Source organism: Augochlora pura, chromosome 9 (genome assembly GCF_028453695.1).
Source record: "Augochlora pura isolate Apur16 chromosome 9, APUR_v2.2.1, whole genome shotgun sequence".
NCBI classification, from domain to species: domain Eukaryota; kingdom Metazoa; phylum Arthropoda; class Insecta; order Hymenoptera; family Halictidae; genus Augochlora; species Augochlora pura.
The window spans coordinates 11,376,676-11,393,284 of NC_135780.1; the positions used below are offsets into that span (position 1 = coordinate 11,376,676).

General features: G+C 47.2%; 1 protein-coding gene across 7 annotated transcripts in view; it reads left to right on the forward strand.

The window, feature by feature from the left end:
* Pkc53e (Protein C kinase 53E) overlaps window positions 1-16,609 on the forward strand; it is a 47,181-nt gene that overhangs the window by 8,973 nt on the left and 21,599 nt on the right. For 6 of the 7 annotated variants that reach the window (XM_078191367.1, XM_078191371.1, XM_078191370.1 and 3 more), the window contains 2 exons: window positions 15,262-15,293; window positions 15,388-15,470. In XM_078191367.1, coding sequence (XP_078047493.1) covers window positions 15,262-15,293; window positions 15,388-15,470 — 115 coding nt within the window. Of the gene's footprint in view, window positions 1-15,260; window positions 15,294-15,387; window positions 15,471-16,609 lie in introns of those variants that run through there. The other variant, XM_078191376.1, reaches the window with a different exon arrangement.

Consider the following 16,609-nt stretch of genomic DNA (forward strand, 5'->3'; position numbering starts at 1 on the left):
CAGAAACCGGTATAAATTAACAAGGCCGCGCGGCCGTTCAGGATTCGCGCCGCGACGTGCTGCGAAACGAGCGGCTGATTATTTAAACGAGTCGCGGGCCTCCGTCGAGGAGGATTCGTTTTAACGGCTCGGCTGTTATTGTTAAGCGCTAATAGACGTTAACGATATTATATTTAGTCGGACGCTGCAGTTTTTTCCATCGGGATCACGGTTCCTAGTCGGATGATCGATTCGCCGGCGATACGAAGGAATTTGGTGGTATAATTGTTCGAACGAGTGTTTGACTTCGCCGAGAAATGATTGTTTGAAATGTTCGAAGTCGAAGACGAGTTTTGAATGATCGCGGTGTTTGAATTCTACGAGGATGATCGTTTGTCTTTCGACGCTGTTGAACCTGTCGAAACGTCTCTGATCTTTTGCGAACGATGTTCGATAAACTTTATTATTCGATATAATGCGTTATAACAGAATTCCTACGAAGTTTTGGGTAAATCAAATGTTCTAATTGTTATAAAACAATATATATTAGTCGCGATTAGGGCTCGGTGCTTAATAAATTTCTTACGCTATAAGAACTGTCAGACTCGTCGCGAAGTTTCAAGTATAAATTCTACGGAATAGCTTGAATCGATACAGAATTCTACTCTTCTAAAATATAATTAAAAAATATAAAAACAAGCTGTAAAGCTTAAAAAATCGTCGCAGAGTTTCGCAGACAGGCTGCAACATAAACGAGCCATAAAAATCAATCTAACAATTAATCTAACAAAAAGAACCGGAACGCTGTTTTCGGTGTCGTTCGAACAATTTTTCCGATTTTGCAATTTGCCCGGGATTTTTCGTTCGTCTCGTCGTTAAGAGTTAATCACTCTCGCCAGGCTTGCCGGTCGTCGTCGCGCGAACGTGATGCGAGCAGACCGAGTGCGCGATCACGCGAGAACCGGTTCTTTTTTCCGTCGACTAATCGAATACGTAGCCGGCGGACAGCTTTATCGTTTGCTCCGCGAGCGAAATAATGGAATTAGATTGACCCGGTGTAGCGTTACGAGAGTCTCCCCCGGACTGGCCGCGACAAAACGAGAGCCGGCGCGCGCGTTTCGATGCCGTAGAAAAACGCGGACCGATCGACCGGGCCGCGCGAGCGCCGCGCGTACGCCCCATGGGATCCGGGCTGTTTTTTTTTCGGGGCGAAGACGATTTTATGGTGGCGAGGGGGAAAAAACGAGTCGGCCGACGACGACGACGACGGGGATAGGAAGGGCTCGGGCCCACCCGTGCCAACCCTCTCTATAAACACCGATCCGCAAACGATTACTCGGAGGCATACGCCTTCGACGACGTTTGCTCGATAGATTTATTATCGCGGCTTTATTGCGGCTACGATACGACCTACTCTCTTCTGTAGTGGCGAGCTATTTGCTCTCTCGCTACCACTCGACAGGACGAAAAACTGTTACGCCAAGTCGTTTAACCCTTCGCGGGACTTAATAAGCTTGCACGTAGGTGTCACGTCGAGCGGAATTAATTTTCGTTGAACTGACAGCGATACATAATATAAGAGATTACGAAGGAAGAGAGATTGATTAACTCTTCTTCAAAGTTTGGATATATATATGTAACAGAAGAATCTGTTTGAATTTCATTAGGAAAAATAAAAGACGTAAATAGCTTCGATGGCGGAGATTAGACGTACGAAGCACTGTAATTATCTTAAACGCGACTAATTGGCTAGAAATCTGTTTAACCTTTTAGATGTGGCAGGATTTTGCGCAAATAAAGTTTTTCGTAACTGAATTACAATTTTCTCTTAGTATATATTTTTTCCGGATATCTATATATAGTACTAATAACATATATTCTTTTCTTAATATATTGTATATACACACTTTCACTTTAATTGTTTGCTTTAATAAATAATAAAACAATTGAGTAAAGCACGAGCCATTCGCGAAAGCCACTATAGTGGCGCGTAGTATCTAAAAGGTTAAATACATACCTGTTACTTTTTCGAAGCGTTTTTAACCCCTTGCAATATAACAACGAGTCAGGCATCGTGATAAAGATTCCAAGATCTATTGAATTACGAATATCATTAATTTCTTCTAAATCGAGATCAAATTCGAAGCGTTTTTATATACGAGAATGGTACGACATGGTATTCCCTCTTCTTAACAAGTAACATTTTTCAGGAAACGGACCCGGCGACAAGGGTCCCAGAAATCGAGGGAAACGGTCGTAAACACGTCGTCGGCTCGTTCAAGCATATTCGACGAGAAAATTGTTGAAATTCCCCTGTGTGAGCACGGTTCTTAAGCACGAAGGAAACGGAGCGTGGGATCGGCGGGAATCCCCCGGCTGTCTGCTAATAAGGGAAACGTCGAGGCGTGTTCGCGGGGTAAATTCGATGATTTATTAGGAAACGAAGATTATTGTGTGGAAGAGAGGCGTCTCTCGCTCGCGCGGTAGTTGGACTGTTCGGGTGGATCCGCGGGATCTTTCCGGTCGGTTGGAAATTCATTTATACGGGGCCGCGAGGCAGCCACTGGAAAAGACGACTCGAGGAAATGAAACGATCTCGACTGAGGAGCAGCAGCAGCGGCGGCACAGCCTCCATCCCTTTCCACTCGACGCGAAGCAGAAAACACCGCGCGCGCGGCAAGCGTCGCTGAGACGAGAGCACGCTCCAGAGGGACGAGCGCTTTTAACACATCCCGGGACCAGTTTATTACAAACTGTGCGCGCCGGCTAACTTCTTCCGCTGGAATATTTTTTCCTCCACGGTCTCTCTCTCTCTCTCTCTAGCTCTCCGTCTCGCGCCGATTAAAAATCATTGTCGCGTTAAGCGGCCAATCTCGCGCCGATTAATGGCCAGTCCGCTCTAGAGCCGCGTTATTTAGCTCTACTTCGCGATCTTGTTCCCTTTTACGATCATTTTGCACTGGTTTCGAATGCGCGAAATTCTCCGTATATTTTTGCAACGCGGTATTGACCCAACCACTAGGAATAAAATATCATTTAACGAAGGCACTTTGAAGTTCGAGTTTTGGTTTCGTATGCCAAGATATATGGAAGATTATGGCAGGGTTAATGGCGACGCGTTTGCTATAGATCATGTTCAAATTAAAAAGCCGTAACTTCGACGCTTCTGTAAATTCGATGAATGTATTTCGTAGAACAGTATTCGCAAGTGTATACTTTAAGTAGCATCCAAGAGAAAGGAATGAATTTTTCGTATTTTCACTGTCGCGTATCCCCTGGACGCTCGATTACGGAATTCCGATTTAATATTAATTAATATTACCATTTAATATTAAATTTGAATATTAAGATATTAATTTTATCAAACTTAAGTATTGAATATTAAATTCATTCGATTTAATATTAGATGGTAAGAGCGAGCGAAAGCGTCTTTAAATCGTGCCGATACTTCCGTCCGCTAGACCATTGTCGCGCGATAGACTATTTTCAAAGAGCACGCTAGAACAATCCGTTACACTTCTACACTGCGGCTGCACCGTGCCAAAGCATCCAGGAAAAAACTATATTTTTAAGACGCGATGGCGATTTTATTGGCCGACGTGTTTCACGCGGAGCCGCTACCTCCGCGTCGGTAGCGCGCGGCAATCATTTTTCACCCGAGAAAACAAAAATGTTACATGGAAAAAGCACGCTCGACTTGGAGGGGGGCCGACATGATACGTTGCAAATATTTTTCGCGTGGGCGGGAAGCGAGGACTCCCGAGGTCGTCGCCGTTTTTTCGAGACCGGAGTCCGTCTGGTTTTTCAAATTTTTGAAGCGGTTCGTTCGAGATCTGTCGAAGGTCGGGGGCGGAACGATCATGCGAAACTGCCGTTCCGCCCGTAATTAGGTCACGCGAAAATTCATAATTCATCTTCGGCTAGAAAGTTCTCCGGATTCTTCTGCTGTCCTCTTCGCAGTTAGGGGAACGACTTTTTGTTTTGCCTTATCGTTCAGCATGATTTCTCCGCGGAAATTATTTAGCGTTCGTATTCATGCATTTATAATAATTTTGATTATTCGAATCTTCTGGTATCTAAATAATTGATTCTGGTAAACAACGTTCCGTCGACTTTTTTAATGCACGGAAATTCGATGTTCGGTGCACGCAAGAAGAACAATTGAATAATTGACACGAAACACGACCTTTGATTGCTCCGTTCGCAAACGCAGAAGCATTCGTAAATAAAACATGCGCGACGGATCTGCACGTATACGTTACATAACAAACGCAGCGTTCGACGTTAGAGGATTAATTAAATAACGGTCGCGATCGATTCGGATAGCCGAGATTCCCTCTATATCGAAATCGCGCGGGGCTCCGCGCTGCTGTCGATTTAGCAAACCCCGTGAACGGTTTCGGGGCTCTACGGTTTCGCCGTTAATGCGTTTCCGCGTCGATGCGTTTCCGCGTTTAACCGCGCACTCGAACCGCGCTTCGTTCGATCCGCGAAACGTTCCGGAACTGTGAAACACCGTTTTCACCCGCGGAGACGCGGCCGTAAACGCGGCAATTCCGCTCCGAGACGCCGCGCGTCGTCGTCGTCTATCTGTCGCCGGGTGATCGCGCGCCGCGACAATGTCCCGGAAACTGTTGCAGAAACCGCGCGCGGGAACGATTCCGCGTAAAACCCGGCTAACAACGCGATTCGTTATTTTTGGATGGTAGAAAATATTTTCGGGGTTCGCGGATTCGAAAGATCCGACGTTTTGCAGCCGCCGTCGACGCGATTCCAAAAGATCCGCGATCGTCGCGCGAATTCAGAGGATCGAGCGTATTCGCCGTCTCTAGCAAACCACGTTCCCTCGATCTTAATCCTTTCGTCGGGCACAATATTTATAGAGGCACGGCCGTCCGTCTGTTCACGGTTTTCGTTTCTCATCTCCCTGACTAATCACCGATCCCTCGTTTCATTAGCTCGCGCACGGTCGCCCGACGCCAGCGAATTATTATTACTACTCCTCTGGCAAGCTCTCGCCGGGTAATTTCGCTCGATGAGTTTCATTTCTTTGCCTTTTTCTCATCGACTCTCTCTCTCTCTCTCCCCTGTCCCTCTTCTCTCGGCGAATGCTTCCTCCGTCAATTAACAGCTCCGAAAATTCTTGCATTGTCGTCAGAGTCGCCTTGAACGACGAAGTCGTAACTCGGAAGTTGAAATTGCCAATTAAAATTTGCTAGGAAATACTAGTTCGACGCCTTTTGTATTAGAATGATCCAAGGCGGCGTCGCGTTCGATACGTTTTACGATGAAAATTAGTTTCGATAAGTAGTCGCTGAGTTAGGGCGCGCCGACGTTCGAAGCAAGAATACGAACAACCCCCCTCCGGCAATTACGGTACTCGATCAAACGCGGCCTGGCGTTTAGTATTATAATTAGACCCCGCGTCTTTTTATGCAAAATAAACATGATCTTCAGTAATCTCAAGGACACATCGGTCGGATAACGACGCGTTTCTGCTATTAGGCTCTTCAATCGTTTAGAAACAATGTCGGCGTTCTTCTGTTCTTAAAACAATTTCGCTGGTTTGCTTTAGCTTTTAAATGCGTACAGCTATGCAGTTCGATTATAATTGTTACAATTATTTTATATTATAATCACTGATATTTTTAACAGTCTATTAAATAGAAAGGACTTTAATAATGTTAACATTTTGGATATAATAATTTTGATACATTCCGTGCCACAAGCGGTACACGCTTAAACGTCTATTTAACGCGTTGAAAGAATATTTTACAAGTTAAAGTCTACAAAATAATTTCCAACAGAAGGATGGATCCATAATACATTTGTTTCATAGCTATATTGACAATAATTAACAAATGAATATAATATATTGATTTTTAAGTAATTAAATTATTTAAAATCTATTTAAAATATTAATAAACTATTATTTAAACTATTATTATTTTTTTAGCCTCGTAGTTTTCCCAAAACAAGAAGCACCAGCCGCTCCCAGTGCTCGGGAGGTTCGGCGTTAGGGGCGCGCACCCCCGAGCGACGCTCGGCAGACGGTTCGATGCAAATGAACGCCACGAAGAAGTCTGCGTGGAACTCGGGGGCCACGGTTTCCCGCAGATTTGCGAACGGTATCGAGGGAGGCGCTCTAGAATCGAGTTAGGAAAGTTGTTCGATCGCGAAAGTTGCTCGCGGCGAAGATAGCCGGGGACTCTCGGAAGTTGGCCGGCCGTGGGGGGGTTTGTCCCTGGATCGATCGATCATCGAGGAAAAACGGGGGGGGAGTGTTCGCTTGCTCGCCCGGTTGATTTCGCCGTTGAATTCAACAGGCGGTTCACCGATTGGCGGTCAGCCAGACGGACGAACTACGCTCGCTTTCGTAGGTTTCCGGCCAGTTTTTTAGCCAGCGCGGCGTCGGCGGCGGACCGCGCGCGTATTACGAAACCGTGGCGAGTCGCGAACGATCCGGGGTGTATTTTTAAAATGGCGCGGAACGGAAACCGAACGGATCCCGTTTGCAGAGGGAGAGAGAGAGAACCCGACTTATAGCTCGCTTAGACGACGCCCGAGGCACAGAGGATTCCCGTGAATTTCTGAGGAACGACGGGGATTAGCGGAATCCGTGTCCCGGTTGCCGGGTAATCCCGGGCGCGGGCGACGGAACGCGAATAAGATTTCCAGTTCGGTTCGATTCCGGGGCGATTCGATTTGTACGCCGCGCGCCACGCCTCGCCCCGTAATCCCTTTGTTACATAAACAATGGCGCGCCGAGCGGGATGGACGACGAGCGAAACAGTCGCTGGAATATTAAAACGTTCCCACGAAAGCTGACTGAAAAGTGTACGAGCTACTGAGTAAAACACTCCAATGTTAAATATTATTATTATTAATATATATTACTATTATCAATAATAATAATACTCGACTTCCGACACGATTTCGAAGTACTCGAACACGTTCAGCTAGTATTTTCGCACCGCGCGATTACGTTCTCTGATTTTCAAAAGTATACAGGCTATCGAGCACTATACGAGCACCCTAATTTCATCGTCACGCTTTATCGAATAGCGCACGAGGGTAGTCGAGCAGAGTTCGACGATCTCGGGTAACTCGAAAAATTCGACCGAAAAGACCTGTCAGCGGCTACGCCGGAAGCTTCCGAACCAGCTACCGCTCCGGTGGTCTTCGTTTCAGACGATATTCTCGGAACGAGTTATTAGATCACGTTATTTCATAATAGGATCGGATCCGATAATTTCTGAGTCAATCCGGAGAATGGACGGACAGACTTCTGATCTTTGTGCAAGTCTGTACGAAGACGCCGAGATCCGCGCGGTAAATTCGTCTCCTCCGTGCGGTGGATAAAAGAATCGTCCGCGCACGAGTTTCGTATTATTGAAACTGTTCCATGGACCACGCGTTCAAAAGACAATTACAAAATTGGCAGAAACTGTTCCATGGACCACGTGATCAGAAGACAATTAAAAAGTTGGCAGAATCGGTTATCGCGTTGATTGAATTTTTCTGGATCGTTTGCCTGCCAGGGAAGAGCAGTTTATTTAAACAAACGCTGTTTTTGATTTGTTAGTAACTTTTTGATATATAAATGATATCGTTTCTTTTCAAACGCAAAATGGCAGACGTTCTCCGAACATTTACGAATTTCGTTGGCCCGTGGATCGCGTTCTTCCAGGACCTTTTGCCGCCTCGTTTCGAAACCTCGCGTTCCCAGAAGTTCCGCTACTATCCGCCGGCTGGCGGATAAATAAATCACGTCCGCGTGCGAAGAACAAAGTGACTTTACAACCTGATAATTTCGACGACTTCGAAGACGGCCGTTCTCGACGGTAGATTTAGTTTTTAAATGTTGCCGAGGATAGATGTACGATTGCTTACTTTCTTGGATATTCGCGGACGGTTCTCGCTGCACGCGATAAGAATGTTATTCTACATAGTTATGATTGATATCGTTCGAGCGAGGGGAGGAGCGCGACGATGAACTTTGGCGACCGGCCAAACGTCGTTCGTCTAACCGCCACCTACACAGCCGACTAGCGCACGGTTCCGTGTTCCCGTGACCGAACCACCCACGCGTTCGCGAGCCCAATTTCCACCTACGAACAGGAAGATGCTTGAGATTCAACAATGCTCTGTCATCCGTGCCACGATCCGATCCTCTGCATCGCGCCCGACGACGGATTATTGCTCCCGATACGATGCGGTTAAAAATCAGCCCGGGATACGCTCCGTAGAAAATTAGATGTAGCGGCGACAGCAAAAATTGTTTCTTCGCAGCGTGATACAATTTCAATGATTTATTTACCGGAAAATAACGTTACCGGTGATCGACTCGATGGCGTACGATTGACGCAGTTAACGCCGCTAAACAATTTATTAAGGCGTTAAGTGCTGAAAGTCAACGTCATAAAATTACCCGCAAATTGAAAGTAATTTAATGATACTGTAACACCGTAACGAGACTGTAGCGTGAAAGTTAAAATTTATCACAATATTTAGACTCTTTCGCATTCTAAGTTTAACATTTAAATACATTTAAATTGTAATATTTAAATTCGTATAAACTCGATGTTTAAATATATTTAAACTTGATAAATAAATCTTAATAATTCTTGAAATTTGCATGTTCCGTTAAAATATATTCTCGAAGCGAAATTTTTTCTCGCTGTAAAAAATTGAATATTCACGGTATTGAAATATAAATGAATTTTGCGGAGCGAAAAATTAGCGAACACGGTCGAGTAATTTTTAATCGTAAATTATCGACTGCCAAAAAATTATAAAATCATCGCCGGTCGATAAAAAAACTGCGAAATCATTTCGTCGAATTTTCACGTTCGCCGGAGAAAGAGATACGGCCGCCATTGTTCCGCGTCCTGCAGTTGTTTAAGGAAAATTTGGGTCACGAATAGAAGAAGAAATTTCTACTCGACGCCTCTCTCCTCTCTGCCTAGCGCAGTTGCCTCGGACAATTTCGATCTCGTGCGGAACAAGAAATTAGTTTCCATTCGACTTCTCCCTTACGAACGCTCCCGAGAATTTTCATCTTGAACAGGGCGGGGTGGTGGGGAGGAACACGGACGGCATCCATTGTCGGCCGTCTTGCAGTCGCTTCGGAAAATTTTCGACGTGAACAGAAGCGACGAGTTCGCGCTCGACGCACCCGGCAGTGTTGCAGTTGTTTTGGAAAATTTTCGTCTCGAAACCGGCGAAGATACGAGAGTTCTATTATACCGCGCTCGTCGCAGTTGCTTAACGAAATTCTGACGAATCAAACAGACCAGCTTTCCATTTTATTCCATCACCTGTGCCGCGCGCAGTTAATTCCGAAAATTTTCTCCAACCCCTTTCGCTATCATTTCTTTTTTAGCTAAACGTCGATCAATTCTTCGACGACAAAGTGGCGGCTTTGAAATTTTCGAAATTAACATTGCCATTAATATAGAAGGGATATAATAATGAGGAATTCAGTGGGTACGTAGAAATCATTGAAAAATATCGTTAACTTCGCGCAGAGAAATGAAACTTCGTTAACGCTGTATGAAGCTAGCGTTAATAATTCCCCTAACCACTTTGAAGTTAGCTTCGATTACATAAGATAACGTTATTACGTCGCAGGGATTTCAGAAACTTTTTAAAATCTCGATGCAATCCTGAAAATTAAACGAGAAAATTGATATCAGATCTCGCGAGCCACCGATGCTCCGTGGAGCAACGGTTGGAAGAAACCAATTTCTATTCGACAGCGTCGCGGTTGCATGGAGAAGTTTAGGAGGCTTGTCCGGGGTGGTTGGGATGTTAAGCGAAGACGCGGGGCGAATTTTTACGTTGCGGGGCGGATTTCGGCCGAACGTTTCGACTGTGGTGGCCGGGCAGGTCGAGTCACGGTCGGCTCCGAGGGAAGTGGGTCGATGAAATGGAACGTATCGGGTCGGGGCACGATGCTGTGCAGCAGCCACGGCCGAGTTCGATACAGGGTGTGTGTATTCACGGGGCAGAGGAGCGACTACTCGTGCACCGTGCATTCTCCGCGGTGGCGGACCGACCCGATACGAGCGACGGGGAGGAGCCGGATTTTTTTTTTTTTTTCGTCGAAGCGGGTCGAAGCGGAGGGTGCACGGCGGGGCTCGGTGTCGGCCGTTCGACGAGAGAAGGCTATCTTTGGGAATTTTTGCTGGTCCGTTGCCGCAAAGGGAGCCAGCGAGTAGAAAATCGATGGACACCGAGCGCATCCAATTAGGCGGGAACAAAAGGCTTTCGGTGGATTTCGCCGCGTGTATCTATATTCTATAGGATTGCCAAGGGGGCGGGGCGGGGGGGGGCGACGCGCGTGCAACGCGGATCTTATCCCGGGTGAAACCCGTCGAGACCCCAAGAAGCACGAAAATATCGCTCCGCGAAATTGGATTCAACCCCCCAAGAGTGGCAGGCTCGCGGATGCCCTAGCCGATCCGCGCAATCGCGCCGCGCGCGGCCCGCGCGAAAATTACCTTTCACCCCCCGACCGAAAATAGGGCCGTCAGGTTGCTGCGGGGGCAAGTCTTCCCCTGCACGCCTCCTCTTCCAACGGAGGTGACAATTTAAACCAGTCCGTATCAAGGAGGTGCGTCCATTAAAAGCAATTCCTTGGACTCGGAACGATGGCACGGTTTTTACAGGAAACATTCTCGCCTTTTCTTTAAGGGTTTGGCTTTCATTTGAACGTGGGATCAGAATTGAATAGATTTAATATTGTTGTTAACCTCGTCCGGTTCCCGTCGCCCCGTTTGCCCCGTTTCACGTGTTCGCGGCATGATTAACTATTTATTTTCACAATTCCTTTATACAATACAATATACAATATATCGGTTTATCAATTTCAATATCTCGGGTTCGCTGTCAAATCGCAACTGCCCAAATTCAGCTCGGTCGGAAGACCCTGAACCATGTTGCCGTCTTTTATTTCAAGGGAGAATTCCAAGACGGCGCCGGTCATCCATCCGGTGCTCGTAACAATATGAATATAGAATTAGTTATATATCAAGACATAATTATATCAATTAATTTTTAAACAGGATAATATGGCAGCTCTTCGACCCTTTTCCTTTCTTTTTATTTCTCTCTCATGCTATTACGTTATTATTATTCACGTATTATTCACATATATTATCAACATATTATCATTAACATGTACATACTAATATATACCATTTCTCTCGACCACCTCACGCCAGAAGAATTTTCCTCTACCTTTTACAGAGCGACGTGTGCATTTGTTGTTCCGCTCGAGCATCACGCCGCCAAACCGTTCGCGAAGTTAGGCGTTCCATAATAGTCGGAACCCACGGCTTTTCCGATTTTCAATAAATTCTCGAACTGTTCTAGTTTCCCGGAAAATCGTCGCGCCACGATAAATTCCGGCCCGCTTGAAATCTCGAGATCTTGAGATCTTTACGTTTCCCGTGATCCGGAAATTTCGAGAACAGAGAGTTTCCCCGGGGGGTAGCCGGCGAAAGTCCGTTTCGACGAGCTATAGCTGTCACAAAAGGTTCGAACAAGCCCCCTTTACCGCGGGAAGAAGACGGCCATTCGATTCGGCTTCCTTTCGAGTTCGTCGTTTAAGTAGAACTCCCGGGACAGAGGAGTTTTCTGGGCGATAGTAAAACACCGGTGATCCGTGGAAAACCGTCGGGGGGCTTTCGCGAAACCTGGTATTTTTAGACGGTGCTCGCTCGCGCGCGCGCGCGCGGGTCCGCACGGCCGCTAACACCACCCGCGACTTCTCTGTCCGGCACAGGGGCTGAATTACGGGTTTCTTTTGGTTCCGGGGCTTTGGTGTGTCGCCGATCGATCCTCTCCCCGTCGGGCGACCGGCTCTCGCCGGGAAATTCTCTGTTCCGAGCCATGGCGAATTTTCATCGGCCGCGCTCTGCTTCGCTCTGTATATTAAATCAGGCTTCATATTGATTTTGTTCCTTTCCGGTAGAGCTCTCTCTTTCTCTCTCTCTCTTCTTTTTCTCTCTTTTTTTTTTTTTAATAATACCTCGTCGGACCGGACGCTACCGAAACTTTTCCCGTACAACATACTCGACCGACACACGGGTGGTGGTGGTGGTGCTCCTGATTTTTCCGGGGTCGTTTTTCTAGACACTGTACCATTCAATAATCCGGCGCTCTCGCGTTGTCCATTTTTCAGAAGGTCCGAATCGGTTTTCATCAACCATCGAGCGCTTCTCCTACGCTGAACTCTCCTGTGCTTTATGCACCGAGGCGCGATATGCATATGCAGTTTTAGCAGTTAATAACTCTCGTCGCGCTTGCTCTGTTCATTTTTTTTTTCCGAAGCTTTTCCACGAGCCGCAAATTTTACCGAAGCTTCGCCTTAAACAATGGACGCTGCGCGAGTCGAGCACAGTAATATTAGTTAACTCGTCGCGCTCGAGCGGCGACTGAAATTGTTGCATCGTGTACCAAGATAATTTTAATACATATCGTCGTAGTTTAGATTTACAAAATTGCTTACGTTAATTGCAAAACCTTGAATTATTTTATCGAATTTAATATAATGCAACAGTGTTTTTAAAGTTGAACGTTTTCGCTATTTTATATTTAATCTAGTTTAGCAATAAATAATATTCTTGAGCTGGTAATGAATAATATACGTATTTAATAAATTAATAGTCGATTAAATCTGGACCGTAACTCTAACTGGTTGCTACAACGAAAGAATTGAATGAAACAATTAACGTTAATCTTTAAGAAGCAAATTGATGCAGAAAGATTAGAATACATTAGACCACGGTTGCCCTAAAATCGTTCAAAGTCCCTTTCCTCCAAGGATTAATCAAGATCCGCGCTTAACAATTACAGTCCCGCGCAGCTAATTCGTCTAATGATTCGATCATCCCCACGAATCCTTCCCCAATTTCCCTAAACTCTCCTCCGAGACAAGGTGCACCGTTCCCAGCGCAGAATTCCCCTAATTTCCACAACATCCAAGTTAATTTTCTTCACGCTCTAATCCCGTAACCCGCTACGTACCTTCCCCCCCCCCCCCCCCCCACGCCGTTTTCTGGGACCGCGTCGGACTCCATTTTCGAAACGAACCAACTTGGTCCACGGTTCAAGGACCACCTTTCGCGAGAAAGAGAGAGAGAGAGAGAGAGAGAGAGAGAGAGAGAGAGAGAGAGAGAGAGAGAAAGAGACCGTTTCGCAAAAGGACCACTCTGAAAACGGCTCAAATGATTTTTTTCACACGGTACACAGGTAACGGGCAACCTGGCCGACGACGTAACCGAGCACGTTTCGACGGGAGCTTCGACGGAATGTAGGCTAATCGCGGATTTGCGGCGGCGATCTTCATCCCCCCCGTCCCTCCGGTATCCCTCGTCTATCCAGCTTGCATTTCATTGGCCGTTTCTTCGCGTCCCGTCGCCGTTTCCCTGACTTCGTCCCGATCCCCCTTCTACGAGTTCGCCGCGCGTTTCGTTGATTGTCATTGTCGCGCGTTTCGTTGATTGTCATTGTCGCGCGTTTCGTTGATTGTCATTGTCGCGCGTCGCGGCTGAACCCCCTCAACTTTTCCGGTCGCGCCTTTTTTTCTTTCCGGAAGATCTCGGTCGTTAGGAGCACTCGAGTCGCGTACGTGGCCCCTACTTTTAGTAATTAGCGCGATTATGATCGCCCGACTCCTGCGAGCCGCTGCAGGGACTCGGAAACCATGGCGACTGTCGCGAAACCGCCCCGCGGCGGCGTCTATCTTCTCGTCTGTCCGTCGTCGCGGGACGACGTTAATGCCAACCCTTTCTTCGCATTTAACCGTCCGCGTCCTCAAGATCCCGGTCGTTAGCGGCACTCGACGTCGACGTACGTACGGCGGCAACCTCCGCTTTCGACAATTAGCGCCCGGCCATGTTCGGAGCCCGGCCGACGGAAAACCATGGTCGCGGTGGATATATTCCCCGAGACCGAACGAAACCGTCCCTCTCTGCGGAAAGGGGGAAAAGAGTTTACGCGAGAGATCGTATTTTCGTATTCGGAGGGCAAACGTTACGTTGCTGGTCGGCGGGAACCTTGAAATATCGATCTGCTCGTCGAAGCCGACTTAATCGAGGGTCCACAGCGCGTTAGAACCGTCCTCGCCGATTATAAACCGCGGCCTGCCTGGCCTGTCCGTGGAAAATGCAGTTCTCGGGTTCAGCTAGCCGTCGGCTAGGCCGCAGCCGCTCGAAAACTTTCGACGGTTAGCCAGCCACTCGGTTCCATTTTGGTCTGGACGACCCGAACTCTCTGTCCCTGTTGCCGCCGTGCAACGCCAGCTTCTCCGCGCAGAGTGGACTCGTCGATCGGCCGCTGCGAACAGGCTACTACGGAGCAGAGTATTACGAACAGACTACTACGGAGCAGAGTATTACGAACATACTACGACGAACAGAGTAGTACGAACATACTACGACGAACAGATTACTACGGACAGGCTACTACGAGAACAAATTTCGAGGGAAATTTGAAGACCAGCGAGTCTCGCGCTCTCCGAAGTCATGATTAACCCCCCGAGCGACCGGCGCACGAATATTGCGCCGAATATTATATATAATTACGCTTAGCACACGGTGTGCAGAAATATTTTGCACACTTTATCCGTTTCTTTACTTACTCATTGATCAACGAAATTATATTACTTTGTACCTTTTTAATCGTGGTACTGTTCAACACCGTATAATAATAGAAAATCGACCGGCGACTTCTCGACCAGGTTCTCGAATAACGCGGATCACTTGATCGGTTAACCCCTTGCCGTACCATTTTCTTCATAATTACAATAGTTACGAGTTGTTGATTGTAAATTAGTTTTAGAGGAAAAATGACAAGTTACGCTTAGTTGTCTATATTCAGTGGAATGTTTCAATGTGCCTCAACTCGGCAAGACAAATGGACAATTAGGGAAGAGGGGGATACTATTATTCGAGCATCGCGGCTTCTTGATATAATTGCCAATTATTAACGAATAATTTTATTTTATTATCTATATACTATATATTATCTATATTGTATTGAATATATTATATTATATATTATCTATATTATATTGAATATATTATATTATATATTATCTATATTATATTGAATATAGTATGTATAATATATTCTATTATCTTATCTATTAGAGAATGTACTATTATCGTGTATTTTAACATCCAAAGAGACACTCTGCTCAGAGATCACGGTCTCCGCGCAAGACCAAGATAATCGCGAAGGCCTGAAATTAATAGGAATCGTTTGTTTCAGGGGATTCGGCAAGCAAGGGTACCAATGCCAAGGTAAGCGTTATCTCGAGAAGCGGCCGCCGCGCCGTTGGGGAACGCTGTCCGGACAAGGTACGGCCACAGGTTGACGCTTCTGTGTGTTTTTCAGTCTGCAGCTTCGTGGTGCACAAGCGATGCCACGAATACGTGACGTTCACGTGTCCGGGGGCGGACAAGGGAGCTGACTCGGACGTAAGTGTCACAGTAGAACCGCGCGCCCGTCGGAGTCCGCGACTTCTTTTGTTTCGGTTCTATTACTCGTTTCTCGACGCAGTTGAGACGCGCGCGCGCGCCTTTCCCTGGCAGGTCTTAGACGAGGATCATTAATTATCGAGCGCGCACGCCGGGGCTGTGACGGACAGATGTAGGACGGAGCCCCGGGGGGGTTGGAAAACGCGTCGCGCAGAACTGCAAAAACCGCGTTGGGATCCTCGGCTACAGAACCGAAACGGGGAAGGCCGACAAAACCCGGGGCTGAGAGCTATATATTTTTCCACGTTTTCTCGCACCGCGCACGATTGGCCTAAGCGTTTTCTGCGCTTCGTTTTAACCACGCTTGTGACACGGAATAATTTTCGCGGCGGACGTCACCGAGCCGAGCCGGCTCGTCTCGACGGTATCGCTCGAGAAAGCGGCGCCGCAACGTTCCCGACTCCGCGGCGGCGACCAATTCATTTTCGTCGTCGGACGTCTTATCGAGTCGCGAACGTTGCCGTCGCCGAACCCGCGCAAATATCGTTATTATCATTTCTACTTTCGGGGATTCTGACTAAAAAAAAAACGATCAATGTCCTAGCGTCTTCCTCGGCCCCTCGATGCTGATCCCCCTCGTGCTTCTGTGCTTCGAAAGATGACTCTCTCGTACTCTCTCTGTTTCACAGTCTCTCTCTTTCGTTCTCTCCGTCTCTTACTCTCTCCGCCTCTCTCTCTCTCTCTCTCTCTCCGTCACTCTCTCTCTCTCTCTCTCTCTCTCTCTCTGTCTATCTCTCGACAGCTACGAAACCTTGGCGATTCGATCCCTCGACGATTACTCCACGGTCGCCCGAATCACGAAATCGTCCGGCCAGTTTCGCGCGCGCCGGAACTTAATTGAACGCTCGTATCGCGATCGAATGCTACCGTGCCGATAAACTGCCGCGAAAACAGGCGCTAAAAACGGCGGGCGTCGATCATCGAGCGAACGGAATTATCTGTAACGAGGCGGCGGGTGTCCCTCGCGCGAGGCGCATAATCGAGTTCGCGCTTCCCGACTTTGACGGCCCTAGCTGTTACGAAGCCTGTAATAGGTCGCGACGCGTAACACACGACTTGGAGCCACGGTAACGCTCGGA